The sequence below is a fragment of the Phlebotomus papatasi genome, chromosome 2 (assembly GCF_024763615.1).
Source record: "Phlebotomus papatasi isolate M1 chromosome 2, Ppap_2.1, whole genome shotgun sequence".
NCBI lineage: Eukaryota > Metazoa > Arthropoda > Insecta > Diptera > Psychodidae > Phlebotomus > Phlebotomus papatasi.
Window position 1 is genome coordinate 93968473 of NC_077223.1, and position 25576 is coordinate 93994048.

Genomic DNA, 25576 nt, shown 5'->3' on the forward strand with positions numbered 1-25576 from the left:
GTATAATCTCTAGAGTACGTAAAATTTAAAAGTTCATGGAAATTCAAGAAACAAAAAAGGTGGCCGAAATTGTAAGCTGGCTGGAATTTGGCACACTTACCTTAATTACTTTTAATTTGAAATTTTTCATATTCTTATTTTTTGATTTTTTTTAGTCTTTATGACACAAATTTTCGTGAAATTAAGTTATGATAACTGAAAAATCATGTAAATAAAGCCTTTAGTGCACATGTACACGTACAGGCTTTTCCTAAAACAATTTAGGATAACTAAGATATTTCTCATCAATTGCATTCAAGGAGGAGAACCATCAAATCATTTTTTTATCAAACTTACGAATTATGAAAGAAACTGGAAAGTTTCGAGAAATAATGAAAAAATTCTAGAGAAGATTCTATCATTGTTCGTATAGTAAAATTGAATGCTTTTGCCGTAGTACCGAAAATTAAGGATAAGATAAATTGAACAAAATTCTTGACAATATTTGAAAAAAATAAATCCCAGGAGCATTACTAAAAGTCAATTTTGTAAAATACCCGGTTTAGAAGAGTTGCCAGACGTATTAGAGTTAGTATCCAAACGAAACTGTACCTGTTGTTTGATTTTTGTTGAAGACCGTGTGCTAGAATGTGTAGTAGGACCTGTTCTTCTGGAATAATATTCTTTGAACCGATACTGGTAAAAATTAAAGGATCAAATTGATCCAAATTTGATCCTTTTGCAAGGGATTGATCAAATTTCAAACTTTGAATGCACATTTATCATAATAACTTAACTTGATCCATCCTTTGCAAAAGGATCAAATTTGGATCAATTTGATCCTTTTATTTTTATCAGTGGATGTATTCCTGTTTAATATCTTAGGATGTGACATAACAAAACACTACATGACTCAAAAGTCGAGAATTTTGTTCTTGAAAAACAGTAAAGAGCGTAAATCTAAGCGGTGGTAATTTTATAGTATGGGGTTACTTTTTGCAGAATGGCGTATGGTCTGGGATCTTAGGTAATATAGACCAATTTGTTTGGAAGGATATTTTTGGACAAGTCAATGCAATCTTACCTCGAATAGAATTTATCTTTGGTTTCTAAGTCTTAGCCAAGCTAATCTCAAATATATTTACTTATTTACTTAGGTGGTTGCAACGTCCCTCTAAGCTAAGGGACATGGCCTCTCGCACTAACCTCCCCCAGTTCTGGCGACTCACCGTTAGCTCGCTTCAAAAACGTTAGCATAGGTCGCTGTCGAAAAGACCGTCCTATCTGGGGCTCTTTGCGAGTTTTCGTAAAAATATTGTCAAATCAAGAGTTTTTAAAAGAGATTTCTATAAGAGCAAAATTGACTTTCGGGAATGGCCAGAACGATCTAATAATCTCAATCATATCGAATTTGTAGAAAAAGATTGACCGTAAGATAAATCGCTCGAATATGATTTATTTGGAACCGTTTTTAGTATCCATACTACATGAAATGTTATCACATTAGAATAGTGTCAAATCCTGATTTCTTTAATGATTCTTCATTTTCAAGCGCTTATTTTTTCCAAAAGTTACTTAACTTACTAATTAATCTAAATTTAATTTCCAAATAGAATTCGTAAGTTGCTAATTGCTGTAGAAACCGAAAATCATCACTTCTTATGGGGTGTGCTCTTTAAATTAGCTCCTTAATATGTGCCTTATTAATTTTTTTTACAGTACTAAATTTATTGATAGAACTTTCAGTTTTTATTATTATTATTATTATTATTAATTATTATTATTATTATTATTAAGTTCGTCATTTAAATGCATCATTTTCTAAAAAAATAAGGCATATCAGTATCCGAAACTGTGCTATTTATATTGTCGCTACTGTATATGAGGCATTTATATAATATAAAAAACGATAAAAAATTTTCCCAAACGTATGACTTCTTTTGGGCCAGAGGGAGTAATTTTTGGGACTGAGTAGGTATCGATTGGGTACTTTTTTTTAATTATCCTTTTTTGACCAAACTGACAAACTTAGTTGAATTTAATATTTAATTTCAGCAATAGGTTTGGTCGCATGAGGATGATATAAAAAAGTTCCCATTCTATATCTGAAAAGCCCTGAAAAGCAATATATTAAATATTTAATTATAGAATGGTTAATGCTTTGAGCTCGATTTTATACTGAATATTGGTTTTAAATCTTTAAATGAATTGTCGACTGACGAGATTTTATTTTCCAAAAGAAAAGGCAAAGTTATAAGGTTAGGGGAAAGTACTCTCCCTTCGAACGTTCATGCCTTCGAATAATGTGAATTTTTTTTAGTTTTCCTAAGAGACTTACACATTTCTATTAAATATTAGTTAGCTTATCATCAATTGTTGATAATACCGTGATAATTTAATGTAAATCTTCTGCGAAAAACAAAGGAAATTCACATTATTCGAAGGTATGAACGTTCGAAGGGCGAGTACTTTCCTCTACTGTTTTTTTTTTAAATCCAAGATACAAGATTTTTTTTTTAAATATTTAATTGTAAAGTAAATAAATAAAAAAAAACTTTTGTACAACATTTCATTATATTGAAAGGTTAATGGTAGTTATTATACTATTCCGAAATAATTTCATAATTTTTATTAAGAATTGATTTTATTCCTTAAACATATTAAAGACCGAACGAAAATGGTTTAAGTTAAGTAATCTTTGTCTTACGTTTTATTTAATTTCTAAAGACCTATAATAATTACTTTTGTTTTGTAAATTCTTTTTTGAAAAGATTACAAAAATGCAATGCCAATCTTCACGTTAATTTGAAATGATTTTAATAGTCATAAATGTGAATTTTTTTATGTAATGCCAGTTTAAGTTTTAAGTTGTTAAAAATATTATCTGTTTTTGTTTTTAAATCTTTTATGGGAGAGATTTAGTTTGAACTGAACCATGAGTCTAAAGTGCAAGTTTAAGAAGAGTGTTTACTTTTACAGTTAGTAGATTTACTATTATTTAGTGGAAATTAGTAGAATAGAATTTGGTTAGAATTAGTAGAAATTTGTTTCAAAATGCTATTAAAGATTTATTTAAGAGATTTAAAATTTTTGAATTGTTTTAAAGGTGTTTTCAAGGTTTTTTTTTTAAAAAAAAAATAGTTTTATGTCACCCAAGCATAATCTACATTTCAATAAAACTTTTTGATTGCTCCAACTTCAAAGGTAAATTTTTTTTGACGAAAAGTTTATCTTTTTCATTATTGTAATTTTATGATAAACAATAAATTTGGAGGTTCTATAAAATGAATATTCTTTTAACTTTCAGTAATTTGAATTTAATGAATAATGGTTCAGGCATACTTTTTAGGTCAGGAAAATTTTTTGGAATCAAATTTTGACTCCCTGTCTTTCTCAAAAGATTTGCATAGGTTTACTAGGTTCTTTATGTCTCCGCCACATCTTTTAGATCAGGAAAATTTCATGAAGTCCAATTTCGAATCCCTTTTTTCTAACATGCTTTGCATATGTCTATCTCAGTCTCTTGCACTCTTCTTCTTCTTCTAAACATCACACCAAATTCAATTTAGCTCAATCGAATTTGGTATCCGAGAGAATGAGATAGTCATATACAAAACATGCGAGAAAGAAAGGGATGCGAATTTCGACTTCATGTAATTTTTCTGATCTAAATAAAGGTGTGCTGGAGCCATTAGAACTCAAAATTTTGCTGAACTAAATTTAATTTGATTTTACGTTCAATAAAAGAAGTAGAAGAAAAGAGGGAAAGAATGGGAGACATGCGGAACCTGCGGAACCTTTGAGAAAGAAAGAGATATGATTTTTGATTTATGAAATTTTCTTGATCTAAAAAAAGGTGCGAAGTCATAAAGATAGGTTTCGAGTATGAATTTTGTATTCGATTTTGAAATTGTTTTCAGAAAGATAAAACACAGGATTAAATGTCAAATTTTGCTAAATTATTACATTTTATTTTTAAAATTATAAATTACATTTTATTTTTAAGTAAAGGATACATTCGTTTGCATCATGATTTGTCATTAATAGCCATAGGACTCACTCTTTGTTTTATAAATTTAATATGTTTCTTAAAAAGACATGATAAATATATTTGACTTATTCATATTGGAGTACAATTTATTGTATTTTACTGTGTTATCACACTTGCACATTAAAATTTTAATATGATTCACATTAATTGTCGCTGGTGAAAGTCCAAATGTGTAATTTGTGTGTTTCAATCATTTTATATTCAAAATTTGATCTACATGATCTACATAAAAAGGTAGACTTGGCCCGCAAAATTTGATATAAATTGATTTATAGCATTAATGCGAAAAATTAATGCGATTTTCTCTTTAATTTTTTAATGTGAAAAATATTTATGCTTTAGGTAAATTTAAACTTATTTTTCCAGGCCAAGTCCACTTCTTTATCAATAAATAGAAAAACCCCAAATATTAAGTGACTCAAAGACACAAATAACATATTTGGACACTCACAAGCGACAATTAATGTGAATCACATTAAAATTTTAATGTGCAAGTGTGATAACGCCGTAGACACCTTTACAATTATTTTCATGGAGAAGAAATAACTTTTTTTTTACAATTTCGATTTTCATTGACACTATCCTGTGTTTCTCTTATTTGAAACCAGAGGATTATATACATTACTAAGAAAAATAATTTAAAGAATACACTAATCCAGTTAAAATAATATATAATATAATCTATATAAAAGTTAACATAAATATAATAGTATTGCCAAGAAATTTTAACATTTCTCGCAAGTCAGTGCGAATTTAGCGCTTTCTTGCTAATAAATCTCTACATCGATAAAAATCTCTTCGTGCACCATTTATTACCTAATTAATCGCGGGGTATTTAGTAAGAATCTTTGAGCATAGGTCAGTTCTGGTGATAAAAGAGCAAATGAAGATGTTTTGCCACTACTAATTTTCGCAGAATATTTGCTTTTTAGCACATTTCTGGGTCTTTTGTGATTAGAGAAAGAGCTGCTTTACAGGAGGATATTGATTGAATTGGTGTGAGGGTGGATATATGCCGGAGAAATTAGCTGAAAAATTATCACATAGGTTACAGATCTTATCGGACAGTCTTCAAGTTGCGATAGAAAATTTCGTTTAGAAATAGAGACTGAGGTAAAAAAAAACAATTTAATCTATTCACGTAGACCTCCAGACTTGATGCTAGCGAAAAAAATATTATATCGATTTCTTATCAACGCAATGTTGAAGAAAATTTTTCTCAACATGCAACACTGGGACACTCCCATAATTTTATTGCCAAATGGAAAATATTGGTTGAGAAAAGATATTCTAGCAGAAATATTGTTATGTTTGTTTGTTTGTAGAGGAATCATTCTTTAACTGGGATGAAAGGGGCAATAATTCACAAAAGTATCATTAGAAAAATAAAAATAAATGAACGAAAACCTCAACATTGGCCTTGTAGAATTTTTCACGATCACTGCCAAATGCTAGGCAAATTTTATTTTTAATTTGTATTTACATGAATATTCTGGGTGAGATTCAGAGGAGTGTTAGGAGCTTCAATGATCCCATTTTATATAAAATTACTTCAATCGTATGTGTAATTGAGAGAAATAGAAGCAGAAATTGGAGCTGTGAAAAATCCAATTGGAATGCTTCCATCTGGCCATTGAGATGCAAATGCTCTCAAGTTCGCTATTAATGTGGTCTTGCTTTCAATACTTTGCAATTTGGGCTATTGAACAAAACAGGGAGCAGGAGAGAATACAATGCCAATGGAAGGGTTATAGATGTGACAAAAATGAGACAAATCTCGTGATTATTTCCGTTGACAGAAATTTCCATAGTTATTGGATTTGGCCAACAAAAGAGCAAAAAAAAGATTAGAAGGAATCTTGTGAAAAATGCGTGTTTTTTGCGTAGTACGTAGGCGTCCGGCTTGCTCCTGGCCGGAAGCCAAGTGGGAGTCCGAAAGACGCACGTCTTTGTCGTATGTCAGTGGGATTGCATAACACCACAAAGAAAGAAAAAAGAAACCATCTGTAAACTTCCATCAATCATCTCCAAACTTCTGAGTTTAATAATCCATCTTATGCAATTTTCTTTACCAAAAAAAACTTTATTTCTTTTGGTTTCCGTTTTATTTTTGATTTTTTCCTAAGTTTGATTTTGTTTTCTTTTTTTTTTTTTTGGTTTGATCCTCTCTCAGAAAACGTCTTGGATATCCCTCGCTATTTTCAAGTCAAAAGAGCGATGTGACAATCCCTACAAAACCGGAACCAATAAAGCCTGAAGTTAAACGTGATGAGGTTGTGAAGCCCAAAGAACCCGAAAAGAAGCCACAACCTGAGAAGAAGGCTGAGCCTGAGAAGAAGCCAGAACCCACAAAGGTTGAACCTGTGAAGAAACCAGAATCCCCAAAGATTGTGCCAAAGACGCCTCAACAGTCAAAAAATAACGGAGGACCATCTACACCAACCGTTAAACAGCCTGAATCCCCGGAAACACAAGAATTAATTAAGACTTATGAGATCCCTGAGAAAGATGATGCCAAAAAGAAACCCGATGTAATCAATGGAGCTGGTGGTGTTCGTCAGGTTTCGCCGAAACCCAAAGAAACACCCAAGACCCCAACAACTCCCACGACTCCAACGACTCCCTCAAAGTCTCCCAGCCCAAGTCCTGTGAAGAATGGAAATCTCGCAGGAAAGGCAAAATCTCCCAAGGATGCTACTTCAGCCTTCTTAGTGGAGGAATCGACTACGAAAACAAGGGTTGAACCCGCTACTAAAAGGTATCCGAAGACCGTGAAACGTCCTTAAAAGAAACTACTGTACTTTTGTTTTTGTTTTGTTTTGTGTCTCACAAATTTAATTTATCCTTCCTTATTTCAAAATTTCGTCTGGAATTTTGAATTTGTTATCCTTGTACAGTCATTAAGAATACTGAAGTAAGGGTAGAGGTACTCCTTTATTGTTACCTTATCGCACCATATTTTTATCCAGCAAACCTGCAACAAATAAAAAATTTATTAAAAAATACTTAATTTCTTAAGTTAAAACAAATAAATAATAGCATAAAATAGAATGGATGCTGGGTTCAATAACGGGTGCCACTATCCTTGTCAATCATATAGGAAGAAATGGTTATTTGGCAGACAAAATGGTATCACCTACGTGATGATTAAAATATGCTAGAGAATTATCGAATGAAAAGATCAATTGACGTGTGGCACGGGAAAATGTTAGATATTTTCAAGAGCTTAAATATCGTTGAAACGTGCACTTCGGATGTTTGTAAAAATCCTTGTGTGAAGGGCATGAATTGCAAGTCTAAACTATGTGCTTGCCAGACACACGATCTTTGCCAAACAGAGTTTAAATAAAGTCTTCCTACCAAATTTTTTAGATAAAATTTCAATTCGTTTTTCTAAGGTATGAAAAAAATTAAGAAGTGCACTTAATTTTCTAAAATGACGAAATGACCATAATATTGTTACAAGAGAAGTTTCCTTAATTTTTTACGGTTAAATTTATTTTAAAGGTTGTAACATTATGTACTTATTTCGCCAAGAATTTATTTCAGATTGCATAGAATTCTCAACGTTAGGATTTAACAACAGGATCTTACTTAGGAAATGTTGGTTTGAAATCATAAAATAAGGGTAAAAGGGGTACAATTTCCTCTGAGTTTAATAAATTTACTGTATTCGTTTATTGTTATTGCTTGAGCTTAAAGACAGGGTAAGTTATAGAAGTTATTTCTTCTATAAAAATTACAAAGGTCATAATTTGAAATTTACGAGTCAGTTCTCCTTTATCAGAACAAAATCGAAAAGAAAGCATTCGTGTGGAGAATGTAACAGATTTGGAAGAGCTCCGTGTTCTGGGTCTTATAGAATGGATAGTTGCTTCTCTCAAAACCCAGGAAAACCTGCGAATCTAAGTTTGTTCTCATTCTGAATATCAGCCAGTAAGAGATATCGTATTTTGGTCCTTAGTGACCCCTCTCTTCATAAGTGAATATATTTCAATACGTTTTATTTCTTTTTTTTTTAGAAATTAGAATTGCATGAGGACGGGTTTAAAAGTTTTTAGTTCAAAGACCTTTAGGGGTCACAGAGACTGGAAAATAGCATATTTTTTCTATTTTTTAATACAACATTTAAACTATATTTTTTGATATTTTTATTTCAAAAATTTAAAAATTCAGCCGTGCAGACCTGATTTTCGTAATAAGATTTTGAAAAAGAAAAACATACTTTTCCGTGGACAAGATTTCTGAGAGTCTATTCATCTGACGTCAAAAAACTTAATGTTTTCTGTTAGTTCACGAGTTAAACTCGTAGTTGAATGGTACCTTTTTTTTTAAAAGGACTTTTAGTAGAATTTTATACAAAAAAATATAATTTTAGTCAAATTGTACACCACGTTTTGGCTTGCAATAGATTGTGATCGAGGTTAGATATTTGACGTCAGATGAATTGACTCTGAGAAATCTTGACCACAAAAAAAAAGATTTTTTTTTCAAAAACTTTTTCCAAAACTCAGGTCCCAGCGGCTGAATTTTAAAAATTTTGAAATGAAAATTTCAGAAAATTTAGCTAAAATGTTGTACCTTCATTCAAAATGTCCAGGAAATAAGCTATTTTTTTTTAGTCAGCGGAACCCACGTAACCCCTTAAGGGTATGTTGCTCTTAACCATTCAATGACAATTAGGCAACCATAAGAAAGTACCATTTTCCCTAAATTCTATCCATTTCTTTTTATTGTTTCTTTATTGATTTACTTATTTAATTTTTGAAATAATGTTGATTTAATTTAGAAAATGCGAAAATTAGCACATCATTCTTTTTTACACCTGCTAAAGTTAGTTAACCCTTTAAGGACGAGTGGGACACCGGTGTCCCAAAAACAAAAACATTTTTTTTGAGAAAGTTATCTTGTCCTCTAAATAGTCCGAAAAAATAATTTTTATTTTTGGGACACCGATGTCCCATTCGTCCTTAAAGGGTTAATTGTTTCTTGAATGGCAAGAAAATAAATAAAATCGTATCATAAAGGAAATTTTACGTTTACATAAGGCGATATTTTGGTCAGATATATGAAAATGGCCTTAAATAATTCCGAGATCTTGAAGATCAAAATTTAAGGAGTTTTACTGAGCATATGGAAAGGTGAGGCTACTTTAAGGTGTGGGACTACATTGATATACAATTTTCGCATATTTCCAAAGGACACTGGGCTTTAATGTAATATTAATTTAGATAGAGAAGACAATACTGTATTTAAACTCTAAATTAAATTATGGTAAAGACCAGCTTCCTTTAGAAATAGACGAAAAAATCGTATTTTTATTGTAGTCTCACTACACAAAGTAGTCCCTCCGTATTTCTTATTTTAATTGTACACTGAGAAAAAAAAGAGGCTACGATTAACTTTTTTTCGTCATAACTTTAACACTTTTCAGGTGTAAAAATATATCAAAATTTTTTAATGATAATTTTACACCTTTTGAGGGTAAAATCAACATGAAAAAGTGTAACTTTAACCCATAATTCACCTAATAAGGGTAATATTTATACCGATTTCGGATGAATACTGCAGGGTAAAATTAACATTTCTGGAATGTTATTTTGACTTTTTCGGATTTCTCTCTCAGTGTATTAGTTTCGATTTGTTGTAAACGATGTAAAGATGTTTGACTTTCGAACAATTCTGCGAATCTATTTTATTCGATTATAACGATTATAACCAACATCTTTTTTTTATAATTTGACATGTAAATTTGCAAAAGAATTCTCTTGGCGAAATAAGTAGAAAAAAACTGTGTTAATTTTGCTTTTGAGACAGTTTTGATTCACTTTTTAAACAAATACAGGTCCTCGGATTTTCCGAAGTTTCTGCATATCAACAAGCAAATAAATTCTAAAATATTGATTTCTTGAAATAAAGTTTCGGATTAATTAAAACTACTTGCAAAGCTTTTAGTTTTTACAAGTGGATTGCAAAACTTTAAGAGAGAGAAACTAGCATTAACTGCATTGCTAAGTTACGAAAAATATTTTATTATAAAAATTTTAAAATAATTATATTACATATTGTACATATTTCTACATAATTACAATGCTTTTGATCCCTCTCCAAAGTGCTTGCGCATTTATTGTTATAATAGTTTTAATATTATATATATTTAAAATATAAGATATCCATAAATCTATGTATTTATCAAATCTGTGTGTCATTTTCATGCATCGTTTTCAATTTTCATTTGAAGATCCAAAACGGTTTTGTGTTTATTTATTTTTGACGAGCCACGAATAAATTGTATATATCAGTTTAGGCATTTGAGAATGAAGTAGCAATAATAAATAGATTTATTGGTTTTCATGCCAGGCTCTAACTGTTGCAAGATGATGAGGATGGGTGAGAATAAATGTAAATTGGACAGCATTAGAGGAAAATTAAGAGAATATGAGAAATGAAGCTTTTCCAACAATTAGAAATGGTTATTTTGAGCCACTTACATGAAAACCTCCTTGACTTCTAAAGGAGTGAAAAGTCAAAGGCATATGAGATAACTTGAGGAAAATCTATTTCTGAACCATCTTCATACTGTTTTCTTCACTTTCACACAAATTTATTTGTGCAAAGAAAAGAATAAGCCAAAGAAATTTAATGAACTGCAGCTTCGGTGGAAATTAATGTTTTTCTCTAAAATTTATCTTTTATCCCTCTCTGGCTGTTCTCTCCGTGAATATTCTTTTTTTTCTTATACTTCAACATATTTATTTTTAATCCCATCTCCTTTTCTTCAACAAGATATAGCCACATAGTATAAGGCACAGTGACTTTCTCTTCTTTTCTTTCACATCGAAAATACATCCAAGAACTGAAAACTATTTCGAAACTGTTGGACTGGGCAATTCCTGTGCAAGCTAAAAATAATATATTTTCACTCTTGTAATCGCTGTCTCTTTCCCTTGTTTTATATCCCATCCAAGCATCTAACATCCAACAACATTTCATGCTGTCTTCAATTTCTATCACATTATACACACAACTTGATAAGAATAAATTTTCAGTGGCTTCAGGCATTCATTTTCTACTTCACATTCAGGAATTTTTCTCAAATACTAGAAAAATCCACCGTTTCACCGAAGACTCTAAAAATTTTCCATATTCCGCCTCTTGATAGATTTTTTTCTGATTCAGCCTTAAAGACATTATATCTTTATCATCCACGTGAAGCAATATAGTGGTGGAAGTAAAACATTTATCAGATCAATTTCTTCTGTTTTATTGATAATACCTTTCGAGGAAATATCATGTGAGAGATTTATAGACTTCTCCCATGTGATTCCTACCACATTCACCTGTGATGTGCGATAATTTTCCTCCAGCAACAAAACAGAAAGATTACTGGGTAATCCAAATTTATTTACATTTGCACTGAGCTAAATGCCTCAATGCCATAGGTATCTGATGTGGGTACGATGCAAACTTGACAATGTAATAATTTTGTTATCAATTTTAATTAAAAAATCGCACACCTATTTAAAATGATTATATATTTCAATTCGTTTAATGGCTTGTGTTGAATGCTTTTGCGCAATAATAAATTATAAAGAAAAATCGAGAATTGAATCTGTTAAAAATAAAATATAAATCTACGGAGTTTACCTTACAGAAAACCAAAACTTTAATTAGAAAAAAAATTACTGCATAATAAGATTTGGGAATAAGTAAAGCCATTTCGTAATTCTTACGAAAGCAAAAGTAACATTCAATTAAATTTGACAAAATAAAAATAAAATCAAAAAATATAAAAGTTTCAAATTTAAATTCAATAACAAAATATAAAACTCTGGAATAAATAAAAAATTATATTAAAAGGAATCGTTTTCATTTGGCTTATATTGGTTCTCTTCACATTTATTGTATTATAGGATTGTGGGTATAGAATTTAAACTTTTGCATTCGATTTATTCTAAAATACATATTGAGATATTCGGATTTGGAGTTTAAAATTTTTATGTGCTTTTTCTATTTATTTATTAATTAGTATAATTAGTTACATTAATAAATATTAAATACGTATTTATGAAATGAAATATTCGTCAGAATAATATAGTGTTGTTAAACTTTTTTTTTTAAGTAAGAGGAAAAGGATAGAGTAGAAAATATTTTCTACACTTAGAATTTATGAATCTTGCAAGTTTTTTTTCATTTTTTAAATAAATAATTAATCTTTTTTCAGTCTAAAACGGCTAACCGTTTAGAAAAGGCCTAATAGCCTTTATACTTTCAATTGCATATGCTTAAGTTCGAAAAACTCTGAAATATGGACATACATTTATCTAGTCTGTAGAGGCTATAAAGATAAAGAATTTATAAATAGGAGAGGCGGTAGATTTCAACTACGGCTTTTAACATTTTATTTTACAAGAATGAAGTTATATCGAAATTTCATTGCTTATTGGTTTCTTCAAAATATTTTGCTCGAAATCGAAAAATAATTAAGTTGTCCTATACCTTAGTTAGACAATCCAATATTATCATAACGTTTCCTTGTCCATGTTTGGCTCAATTTTGACTAAAGTGTTTTCTTACGGGCTGCCTGTCCGATACTTAAACCATAAATAGCTCTTCAATTTTGAGATAAAGAAAGCCCAAAAAATTAAGATTAATATTTCTAGATATAAAAAACTTACAGTTAATTAGTTGAATATTTAGTAATAAGATTAAAGATTTGCTATTCGAAGTTCATATTGCAAGTTCACTTTAAAATTTTCAGTAAAGTATTAAGAGTCTTTCGTACTGTTTTCGTTAAGCTTAAAAAGGACTTGAAGGAATCTGACAATTCTAAATTAAAGATCTTTATTGAGGAATATGAAGTAATTCCTAATGTTTTACTTCTTAACTTTGATATAATTTTAAAGTATTAAATCTTTATAATATTTAAAACATTATTCGTTTTTACGGTAAAAATTTTGAATTTTAAAGTGTCATTTTATTTATTTTATCATATAATTATTTAAATTAAAATGTTACAAACTCCACAATAATGAAGCTTTTCTTTGATATTCAAGTTGATCCCGAAGACTTTTTGAAACTTTTGCTATTATATACAGAAAATTTCAAAGTAAGATTGAAATGGATGAGGCGTCAGTAGCCGTTTAACTCAGAATTAGAAATATTTAAACTAAATTTAGGTACCAATTTCAGGTTAAGTCTTTAAGCTTTCTTTATCTCAGAGTTCGAGGAGTTGATTTCAAAAGATTTTAGAAAGTTAAAGATTTTTCTTAGAATTAAGAGGATTGCCTTCTCAGTCTGTATTTAAAAAATTGAAAGGTCTTCTGAACTAGTTTTAAAAGAAAAGGAAAATTAAAGATAATGGACATTTCAATCATTGCTTACTTATTATGATACTTCGAAAATTTCTGTTTAAAGGACATAAGAAATTTTACACTTTAAAGTTAAACGTAATTAACAGAGAATACGAATCAACATTTAATGATTGATAAAATATTTAACATTTAATTTCCAAATTCCAAATACACTCAGGCTGATTTTCGAAAATATTTAGCCTGAAAAATTTGGCAGAAGAGGATTAGGTAAAGAAAATTTATCACTTTTAATCGTTGATCCTAAGCCTTCAGTGTATGACTGTTTGGGATAAATTTTTACTATCAAATTTTACAGACAAATATTTTCGAGGATCAGCCATGCAGAGATTGTTTACGTCTTTTTAAATTTATAGAACAATAGAGGACAGGCTTCGAAAAAAAAGATTTCCTATTTTGATTTTAAGGCTTATGAACCTTTATACTATAAAAAATCTAAAACTTTCAATATTCAAATGGGTCCCGGTCAGAATCCCGAAAGCCAAAATCCTGAAAGCCAAAATCCCGAACGCCAAAATCCCGAAAGCCAAAATTCCGAATGGGCCAAAATACCGAATCTTCTTTGTCTTAGGAAATTATTCTAAACATTTTCCTCCATATAATTTCATCCCTTTCAAGATTTCGAACATTCGGGATTTTGGCTTTCGGGATTTTGGCTGCCACCGATTCAAATATTATTTAAAGGTTCCTACTAACACTTAAAATTACAAAAATTCAAAATTTAGCGCAGTCATTAAAAGTTTTTTTTTTGCAGCTTAATTTAAAGATTTAAAAGATATGACATTATTTTTTTTGGAAAATATTAAAAATCCACTAAGGCTAAAATAAATCATTTAAATATTTACCTATCAAGAATTTCTCTTATTCGCTTAAGAATAAGATTTGAGATGAGGATTAAATGCTGTAAGAAAATTTGCTTGTTAGTTTACCTTTATTGCGAATAATATAGAATTTTCCATGTAACATATTTCCACGAATCAAATGTATTAGCCAATAGAATTCAACAAATGACAAATATTCCTTTCAGAAGAAAAAAATCATTAATTATACCTTCAAGTATAATGGGCTACATTTGGTTTGCTTACACTATGCTGCTTCTTAATATTTCTTAAAGCGAGTTTGAGCTATGATATACATTGGTCATATTGAATAGGTTCATATTTCACAGAAAATAACGATGATTTTGGCATTATGTCCTGAGAAATAAGAATTCTTCTGAGACATTAAGAGACAAGAGGAAGATAAAGAAAATTAATTTATGTCACAAACTATGACACATTTTGGCAAGTGATCCTTTTTTTTAGGGAAAATTCTCTATGAATTTGAGAATCAAATTCTCTCAAAATGCCTGAGAATTTAACTCGTCAGCAAATCCCCCATCGAAACGAGAGATTCAAGTATGTTTGCCTGAGACAGATGAATTGACTTAATTGTGTTCAATTGAAATTTATGTTCACGATCGCATTCAATTAACATCGCTCACACATGAAGGCTTATGAGCTATAACTTTTCAGTATAGAAGTGCAAGGCATGCCCTATGAAAATGTGTCCTAGAGGTGCATTTTCACCAGGGGAAAGGGGTGGGAAAATGCATTAGGGCTCAGAGGATGGTTGTCGGGAAATCCTGCGAGTGGACCAAAAGACAGAATTTTCCTCACTTGGCGCGTGACGTCAGATCACCGAAGTTACCCGCCAAATACCTCCCCGTCGCCCGAATACCCAGCCCGATAGCACATTTAACCATTCTTGATGATGATTCTGGGTGGTGGGGCGTTCGTCGGTTTCCACTCCGTGGCGCTGGCGAGCGAAAAGCTGGTAGATCCGCACTTGGGACTCTGTCGAGGCTGAATATCAGAGTCACTATTTAGTTGAAAGTTGATTTCTTCGGTCGTTATTAGCAAGAGCTTAGAAGGTGAGGTGAAAAATAATTTTCCAACGGGTGAAAAATTCTTGGAATTTCCGCAAGACAGCAATTATCTCTTCCAACACTTGCAATTTAGATAAAATAATTGAGATTTTATTGCAAAAAAAATTAAAAGAAAAATTCCTGTAAGTTTCATTGCAAAGAAAATGAGTTTATTCGATGAGGATTTTGGTAAGCTAGTTCAAAGTTATCTTACACTATCAACTGCGGATGAAATTGTATTGAAGTGAAATTTATTATTTAATTTTATCATCTTGGGTATTTGAAAGTGTGAATCAGAGATGGAATTTTATCAGCAATTAGTTTGAAAATGTAAGGCATTCATGTGATTTTTTTTTGTTGTTGAGCCAGATATCTCAAGTTTCAATTTATTGTAACACCAATGCAGTCTAATCAGCAAATTTATCAATGATATAGATTTAGCATTTAGAATCACAATTTAAATAAAATGTGCAAAAAAATGCTGGAAGAAAAATTGCATCAATATCAGAAAAATTTGCTGCATAAAAAAATCTTCAGCATTCTTAGCATCGAAACAATGTGAATTTTATTTAATTTCCGGTCAAGGCAACGAGAGACAGCGATGCACTTTTTTAAATGCAATAGTAAACCTGCATTAGACACTGAAATCATATACTTGAAAACCCGCGCGAAGTGATTTCGTAACAATTCCCTGACTGCAAATGTGTTAGAGGCACTGTGTTCAATTGCAAATTAATAAATTGCACTACAAATCCGTGCCATTAGTCATAGTATTTGCCTAAGCTACATGGCGTGAATTGTGTGCATTCTGCATCAATGTATAAGAATTTTCAGAAAAAAAAAATCCCACTAAAAGTCATCCATTCTAAATGAGCAAAAATGCAATTGATGAAAAAGTCTCATTGAGAAAATTCACGTTAAAGTGCATATTATTCTGGTTGCGCAATCACCATCAGAACATTGGTCGATTTTTCCTCTGTTACATAACAACCAAACAAGAACAGCCAAACTTGTAAGTTGTTCACAAGCCGGAAAAAGTGAATTAATCTTGGTTGGTAATTGTTTTGGCTCGCAATACTCGATACAAGATTTTCTTGCCAAGAAATTTTCAATTGCAACTCCTTTTTGCATTATTTACATTTTGTGTGTTCACCTGATAGGAGAATTTTCCTTGGCGAGCGCAGTGTAAGTACCAAAAGTCTCTCATCTTGGAGATTTGTACCCTATGAGTTGATTTTCACTGGCTCTTAATGCCACGCCAGAGATATTCTGGCAATTGTATGTGAAGGAGGCGAATTAAAAGTTAAAGTTAGAACTATTCTCTTGCCCTGGGAATTTATAGCCGGCATTTTGAGATTGTGGAAAAAAATCACGTTGAAAAACAACCAATTTATTTTTAAAATAAAACACCCAACCGCACGAGGGTATGGGCGCTGAGGAAAATTTATTTGATCTGCTGAAAGCTCCTACCTCAGCCTAGAAAGCTCAAGTATTTTCTGGGCTCGATGGTAAGAAAGACCTTTCAATAAATACAGCTCTTTGGCGGAATTCTTGGTGCTTCCTTACGTATCGACAAAACACGTAGGGTTTTTCGGTGGGGCCCTCTCTGCAATACCAAGGAAATCGATAGAGATGGAGGAAGCCAAAGCCGGGTTATATAAGTTTCCTAGCACGATGGTATAAAATTTAATTATGCTGTCAGGATTTGAGTGATGAAAATGAGAATAAATTTTACTGAGCATATATCGTGAGGTTTCTTTACACAACGTCATTTGAATTTTCATCATTTATGCAAACTCTGGTGCTGCAATTTTCCGATTAACACTGACAACATGCCAGTAATTTTCCCAATGTATTGCATCCGGGGTTTTCTTATCGCTCTCAGCCATTTCAAATGACTAGTAATGCTAGTAACAATGCAAAATATAGCGATATCCTCACTTTTAGATAGATGATAAATTTATTATTATTATTTGTTTTCATCTAATTTTTGATAATTTTGATTCCACTGCCTCCCATGCGTCCACGGCCGTCTCAGCGTTGATTCGAACCTCCAGTACCAAACACGCTGGGCCTGATAAAAATAGAGAGAAAGATTGCCAAACTTATCACCTGTCCGGCAATTGTATTGTAACCTACTTCCTAGCTTCTCATAAACACCACCAATGTGATTATTAAAGTGTTTTGAAATGTGTCAAAAGTTCTGAATTTTATGTTTAAATTTATATTTACGATTATACATTGCAACTCTAATTATTTAATGTCCCAACGTTAGTTTATTTTAAGCTTGACCGGTGCATTCTACTGCCTTGTCAAATGACAGCCTTTCATTATTTACCTAGATTCTTAGGTACATCCTTTGTTCAATTTATAAATATACAATTATACGTTGTAATGATAATCCTTCGTTAAAACGTTTCCTTTATGATATGGTTGATAACAGTTAGACTTCTAGTTTTCGTATTATACAACATCGATTTCAATTTTAATTTTTCGTTAACGGTAATACTAGGGTAAGTGTGCCAAATTTCGGCATGCATGCAAGCGTCAAAGCCTCAACTTTGAAATGTAATATTTTAAATACAAATAGATTTTTTTGATTCTTTCTTTTGAAAGAGTGTTGCTGGGAACCTTGTAAAGAGTTTAACGTCTTTATTTCCTCTAAAATCATTTTCAATATTTTAAAATGAATAAAAATATAGACATTGCTTTTGTGACCTATTTCGGACACCTTCATTCTCATCGTTCTTTGCCCTTCGGGAATTCTTCCAATATCTTTTTCACGTCATCTCGTTTGTCGAAGCTACATTTTTTGTTATTCTTTTGCATTGTATATAATCTTTAGAGTACGTAAAATCTAAAAGTTCATAGAAATTCGAGGAACAAAAAGCTGGCCGAAATTGCAAGCTGGCCGGAACTTGGCACACTTACCCTATATTATGTCAAGTAGTATAAAATTTTGAGAAATTCTGTAGTTAAAAATGCGAACTAACTAACTCAAAATCTCTATAAAATACAAAATATTTTAAAATAAATATTAGATATTATTTTTGAATTATGGATTTGTTATCATGCTGGAAACCATTTCTAATAGAGGGAAGTGGGGCACTATTAAATTCGATTGTTTTCGAAATAGGGCTTTTCCTTCTTTTTTTTTAAATGGAACTGGACCTTACCGCGATATACGATTTATATCCATAAATTAATTTTAAGTTAAATTACATTATTATAATGCTAAGTTAAATTTGAAAATAAGAAAAAGCCCTATTTTAAAGGTACCTCAATTAAAAGGTGTCCCAATTAAAATGTACCTCACTTCTTGCTCTGTCTATATTATGCCAGATTGAATTTATCCAGCGGATTTGTTAGATAAGCAACACTCCTGCTTTTCAATTTCAATTCAATTTGAGAGAAAAAAACTTGTGTTAGGAATAAATCGATCACATTTGTTAAGGAAATGTGTAAACCCTTCTGTTTCAGATTGTGGTCATTTATACTAAGACAGTAGCGGACGTATGATACGAATGGTAATAGCAAATTTAAATAACTTGCTATATTATTATAAAACTGTTACATTACTAAATCGATATTACATTTAATAAATATAGAATTCTTTGGCATAGGGTGGCGGCATTACTTTTGGCTTGTCTTTGTTTAGGACCTCGTCACAATTTTGGCCAGAAAATGATTTTGATAACCAAAATAATGTAATGTATTATCATACACTGAATCCGAAAAGGTTAAAATAACATTCCGGAAATATTTATTTTACCCTGCAGTATTGATCCGAAATCGGCGTAAAAATTATGCTTTTTAGGTGTATTAGGGGTTAAAGTTACCCTTTTTCATATTAATTTTACCCTTAAAAAGGTGTAAAATTAACATTAAAAAATGTTAATATATTTTTACACCTGAAAAATGTTAAAGTTATGAGTAAAAAAAGTTAATCACATCCCTGTTTTTTCTCAGTGTAACACATCAAATATTCATAATCTGGGTTTTTTTTGAAATCATTTTGTGACATTGTAGTTTTTTTGCGAGGAGGCCATAAGTAAAGATAAAGGCCTCAAGTAAATACCGCCATCCTAATTGTTTGCAAATAATTTAGTAAACGTAATAAATAAGAATTGGAATCGTATGTGTAGAAATCAGCCGTAATAAGGACTTCAGACTTAAGACTTAGCTATATGGCTTAACTGCTCTAAGTTCTTATCGGTCAAGAAAAAATTACCAAAGACAAAATAATCCACTAGATTCTGAAAAACCAATAAAATTTGTTGCTATTTAGGATTTCAAAACCTTCAGAAATTGGGCTAAATCTCTAGTCTAAGGACCACTTAAAGAAATACGCCTTTTAGATAGAAACAAATATGAAATGTCTACGGAAATTGATATGGGAATACATAGTTAAAGAATGCGTAAAAATTGGAAAATAAAACAAAAATATAATATTTTAAAAATTAAAAAAAATTAAAATGGTTTTTATACTTTTCATTAAATACTCTTATTTCAAACATTCAAATATTTTTAAGAATTTATAAGAAAAAACTTAAAAAGAAGCAAATTGTGGTTCAGAACGAAAGGATATTTTTTTTTAAGAAAAAAGAAATAAATGAAACTAATTTCGTGTAAAGATAGGGGAAAGGGCGTTACTTTCGGACGACTCAAGCTTCGAACAATTCATTTTTTTCAATATATTGCAAATGAATTTGGCCCATTATCATATTATATTTTAATAGCTGTCCAATGCCTTAAATTTCCAGAAAAAAGCTATGGGTGTAATGGGTGAAATCGATAAGCAGCACAGAAAAAAATGAGGTATCCGAAGCTGAAGTCGTTTGAAGGTAGCGCGCTTTCCCCTACATACGGTTTTGCTCTGAAAAAATCTGAAGTAAATTAATTCGGGTTTGATTGCCCCATGTACAGTTAGGGAGAAGTTTCGTCTTGTAATTAAGTTCAAATCAATATAACAAGTTGACTTACCTATATTCTCCTTTAATGTGTAACTTTTTTCACCCAAAGTGTTTGTAATCATTTTTTCCCACCATTTAGAAAAAAAATGTATTAAAAAAGAAAGCATATATCAATTCCACATAATTTAGAATCTCTGTTTTCATCAATTAGAATGTTTTGCTGATATTTTTCATATTTTCCATGCTGATTTTATTTGCCTATTTTTATAAACAATCATATTTTATTGCTGTTCGAGCTCCACCTGAACTAAGAAAACAGCCCAGAGAGAAATATTTTGGGTCTATAGGGTATAGAATAAATCTGTGAAGAAAAATATACATTGTGATAGAGACCTTGACACTCGATATCACCAAAGAAGTTGGGGAAATTTTCGTAATGAAAAGAAATTGAGTCATGCGCTCTCGTATATCACTCCCTAACAATTTGTGCTCTCTCTCGTATTACATAACACATTTGGGTTCTTCAGTCTTTAGATGGTGAATACCAGCATTATAATCTTTATGATATGTTCTCAGGCATCAATAAATCAATTGGCGTAAATTAAAAGTGCATGATAAGTTGATAAGTGATTGTATAATTTTGTATAATACTTCTGCATGTCCTAATATGGTTTCTTTTGCCAAGTTCTGGGATATATTCCGCCAATATCTTTTGGCCTGAAGTCATGCAAGAAGTATACTGAGAGCAACCGGAAGAAGTTGATTTAGAGAGCAACGAGTGTTGGAAGAAGTTGTAAATTGGCATGTTCCTGCGCGGGTGTCACTAAATTTCCTGGCAATTAATGCGAATTTTGACGAAAAAGTTCATCAGACATTGCTGGTGCCTTCAACGTCATTTGAACACTAAGACTGGGAACAATTTATGGTAATTCTTATGTCATACTCACATAATAATTATTCTTTCGACAAGTTCAAATACTGATAGCGTCAGTATCTCTCTCCAACTTATGACTACCACTGTTATCAAGTGGAACGATCTGCTGTAAAAATGTATATATCATTGTCAATATAGCACGATTTCGCGTCAATATCTCATCACCTTTTGTCAACGATAAGAATACCTACAAGGGGGAGAGACTATAGATTGAACTCCTCCGATTCTCTTGATCATTTTGAGAATTAATTGCAAAATTGTGACTTGATACCTGGACAACTTATTGAAAGAGGTGTCAGTCGATTTGAGGCTCAAGTGGATACACTTCGATTTGGTGCCTCTGTCCACACCATTTTCTCTACATCTTACCTGTTCCCGTGTCTTTAATTCAAGTGCAGTATTGTCTTTACTATCAATTTTGTGTCTCTTGGGTTCACTAAACTACGCGGATTAGTTGCATGCAATAATCCAATTGTCTCTAATTTATTTAAATTTTCAATCCCATATTAAAGTGATTCAGGAGTTATTTTTAGTGCCACAGTGGGTTATAATGAGCTTAAAAACCGCTTGATGAAAATATCGGTGAAAGCTCATAACGCAGCTTTCGCTAACTAAAAGGGAGGATTGATGAAGTTGGAAAGCTCTGAAAAAGCTCGTGTGCTAAGAGCTTATACAAAAAGGGTGCATTCCAATCACCCCTTCAGCAATATCACTCTTTTTCTCTCTTCCTCTCACCCCCAATAATTTCTTTTTCATCGTCAAATTAATGTAATTATTTTGTACGTCGGCTTTCATCCCTTTAATAACGGCATAGGGTAGCACTATGAAACAACCTTTCCATTTTGAATGAATAACTCATTTTATTGGTAATGCTGATAGTAGATCTTTTCGTGTGATTTCTCAGGAACGGTCATTTGCTACAGATTTATATCTTTTGGTGAAGCGAATGGCTAATAAAATTGTTTTAGAATTTTGTCACATGTGTTTCCTGTTCTAATGTGTTTAAGTAGGAAAATTTAATGTGAAATTTCGCTGTAAACTACAACAAATATGTTTTCTTGAAGCCGAAGGATACGACCCGGAAATGACATTTCAGTGCCAAAATTTCTCAAATTTTATTTGCATTTTCATTGTACTAAAATATTAAAGAATTTAAAATATATATATATTTTTTTATATTTGCAAAAGAAAATTTAAAAATAGAAAATTCTGTCACTTTGTACTTTAGCGTGTTCTGAGGCCAAATGAGTAATTATGTAATGGTTGGAGAGAAATTGGCACTTCAATTGAAAGTGAATTTGAAGAGTCGCTAAGTTTAATTATCCGATAAAGCGATGGCATTTATCTTGAGTGCACATACTTGAGAAATTTTATTTTTTCAAAAGGGAACACCAAAACAAATTAAGTTAGCAATAGTATCAACATTAAAGAGTGACGTTGAACTAAGATATTATTGAATTTTATTAAGGAAAAAGAAATTGTAAAAATAATTTATATGGGATGACGGCACTCTTTATAGCCATTTTAGTATTAATTCAACAAAGTCAAACTGTCTTTATTTATTCAGCAAATTGTTTATTTATTCAACAAACAAATTGTTTCGATTAAAAAATAATGGTCCTGGTGATTGTAAGATTGATTTTTAAACAATTTTAATAACTTTAGTATCTTTTTCGAGTTAAAATGTAACCATGATTCTTTCTGTATAATGAGAGAATATAGAACAATTTCGTGCAATACTATTTTTTGCCAGAATTTTAGAATATAAAGGGTTAGGGGGAAGTGGGGCACCTTTGAAATTGCGATTTTTCACCTATTTTTAAATAAAATTGAGCCTTATCGGGATATAATTTAGGTGCACAAACAGATTGAGAAGCTAAATTACATTATGATATGGCTCATTTCCACTTATACATAGGAGGAAAATCCCAATTTCAAAGGTGCCGCACTTTCAAAGCTGCCCCACTTCCTCCAACCTGGCTCAAAATAGACAAAAATAGCATTTTTTCTTTTTTATTTCAGTAAAATGAAAACCTTATTCAAGCCAAATTTCATTTACCATTCAAGCCAAAGTACAACATTATAACTGATATATTTTCTTAAATTTTCATTTAAAAAAAAAATACTTTAAAAATTCATCCTCTGGAACTTGATTTTCGAAGATGTTTTAAAAATAAGCATGCTTCTCAGTGGACAATATTTTTCGGATTTGATTCATCAGAAATCAAAAAACAATTATTTCCTGTTAGCTAAGTAAGTTAAACTATAGTCATTGAACGAAAGATTTTGAAAAAAAACAGAAATTATTTTTTGAAAGAATTTCATACAAAAAATATCATTTTTTATGTATTATACATCATATTTCTTTTTGTAGAATAAGTTTTGATAAAGTAAACATTAAATCCTTCGTTCAAAGAGTACTTTTAATTATGTCCTAGACACACTTACGACTTAAGCCGAGAGACGGCTTAGTGGAAAATGATAGAAATCCGGTGTAACCATTATTTCGAATACAATTACGCTAAGTCGTCTCTCGGCTAATCCTCAAGTCTGTCAAGGCCCTTATGAGCTAATAGGAAAGATTTACGTTTTTGATTTTAAAAATCTCTTCCATCGTGTTCTTCAAAAGAAAAACAAGTCTTCAAAAATCAGGTCTCAATGGTATACTTTTTAAAATTTTTTAATGATAATTTAAGAAAATATAGTTTAAATGTTGTACTTTAATATGCCTAACAACTTCAATTAAATAATATTTTTAATATGCTGAAAAAAATTAGAGAAAAATGCACGGTTTTTTAGTCTGCGTGACCAAGTAACCCCTTAAAGCTAAATATTTCCTAATTCTCGTTTAAGAATTTGCTATTAATAAACGGCAATAAACAATTGGTTAGTAAAAAATAAAAATTGATCAGTAAAAACAATAAAATTTAGTCAGTAAAACAGATAAAACTGAAATAATAAATTGTAAATGTATTCTTGAAAAGAGAAAATTTTAAAACTATTTTTATTGACCAATTTAAATTATTTACTGTCCAATTTTATCTCTCTACTGACCAAGAATGTTTATTCTGAAAAATATATAGAAAATAATAAAATGGAATATTTAAATATTTAATAAAAAAAAAATAAAATGGAAAGCGTCCTACGATCGAAAAAATATGATTTCGTTGTTTTTAACATTCTAAAAACAATCAAGTTTAATATTTAGATTTTTACTGCTCATTAATACAATTTTGGAAATTAGTATAATTCCTAATAATTGATTAATCCGAAAAGTTTCTTTTCTGCAGTCATGACAGTGTGAAACTGCCCCATTGTCCTCTAATTATGATCACAGTTGGATTAACTGTTGCTTTAATCTTTGTTCGAAGAGCATTGAATATGGGATTACCTAATCCTTGATCTTGGAGACGCAGTAAATCACTTGAGATGATTTACAAATTATGGCTTGATAACCTAGTATCAGAATTTTTATTGTCATATACCGGATTATAAAATTGAAATGAAGATTATGAGAATCCCTTTTGGTGTCACCCTGCTTCGTGCACTGTGTCCTCTAGTTAATGTATTGTTTAGTTTCTATTGTTTGCGAGCTTCTCACCCCTAATGCCTGGTATGGCATTTCCAAACCCCGCACGAGCGTGCATACGGCCGTGTGTGTGTTTTTGGCGCGCGCGATGGCTGGGTGAGGCGGACGTCCATCCCCTATCTGAAGCGTCCGACATGGTGCCGATGTCTACCGACAGTTGGCAGCACAGATAAGGGTGCGACCGGCGCCGCCGCTGCGTCTTCCCGGCGGTTCGCACTCTGCCGCAACCCCTGCGCCAATGTGGAACGCCGAGCACAGCGGAAGGACACGGCTGCCTCCATTTTAGCCCAGGAAGGACAGTGAAACCGGCAATTTCAATCGACATCCCCCTTGAACTTGGGTTTATCAGTTTTCGCAAAAGTTTTCTTTCGGTTCATCCATCGCGAAAACGGTTATACTTTTCATTTGATAGACACAGCAGAACCTCCGAGGCGCTAGTGTTTGATTTTCCAGGCGTCCCAATTGATGAAGCTTGTGTGTGGAATTTTCATTGCTTAATTGCACCCATTTTCCTAACTCAACCCCCAAAAGTGCGTGAGTTGTGTGAGGACCAAAAGTGCAAGATTGAGGCAACCAAAGATTGTCTCATATCCCAAGTGACACTCCCTTGATTGAGTTCAGTGGCTTTTCTCGGTTCTCAGAAGCATCGTGAAATGCTGAGAAAATTTGGGAATACAGAGTGTGTGTGAAAAATTACGAGAAAAAAAGGACACACCAAAAGGAAGTGAAGAGAACATTGAGAGGCATAACAAATTTAATTGTTAGGAAAGAAATTAATAATAGTCTTGGGGTAACAAAAGAAAATCAATTGTGGTAGAAAAGTAGAAAAAAAA

General features: G+C 31.5%; 1 protein-coding gene across 17 annotated transcripts in view; it reads left to right on the top strand.

Moving 5' to 3' along the window:
* LOC129802485 (arginine kinase 1) overlaps positions 1–25576 on the top strand; it is a 35828-nt gene that overhangs the window by 2761 nt on the left and 7491 nt on the right. For 2 of the 17 annotated variants that reach the window (XM_055848366.1, XM_055848372.1), the window contains exons 1-2: positions 21449–21546; positions 21667–21694. The exons of 1 other annotated variant lie outside the window; for it this stretch is intronic. Coding sequence is in view for 3 of the 16 variants with exons in the window: in XM_055848359.1 (XP_055704334.1) it covers positions 6204–6788 (585 nt within the window). In the remaining 13 variants the exon portion in view is untranslated. Of the gene's footprint in view, positions 1–6203; positions 6789–15222; positions 15497–20524; positions 21146–21333; positions 21629–21666; positions 21695–25576 lie in introns of those variants that run through there. 14 more of the 17 variants (XM_055848374.1, XM_055848373.1, XM_055848368.1 and 11 more) reach the window with 12 other exon arrangements.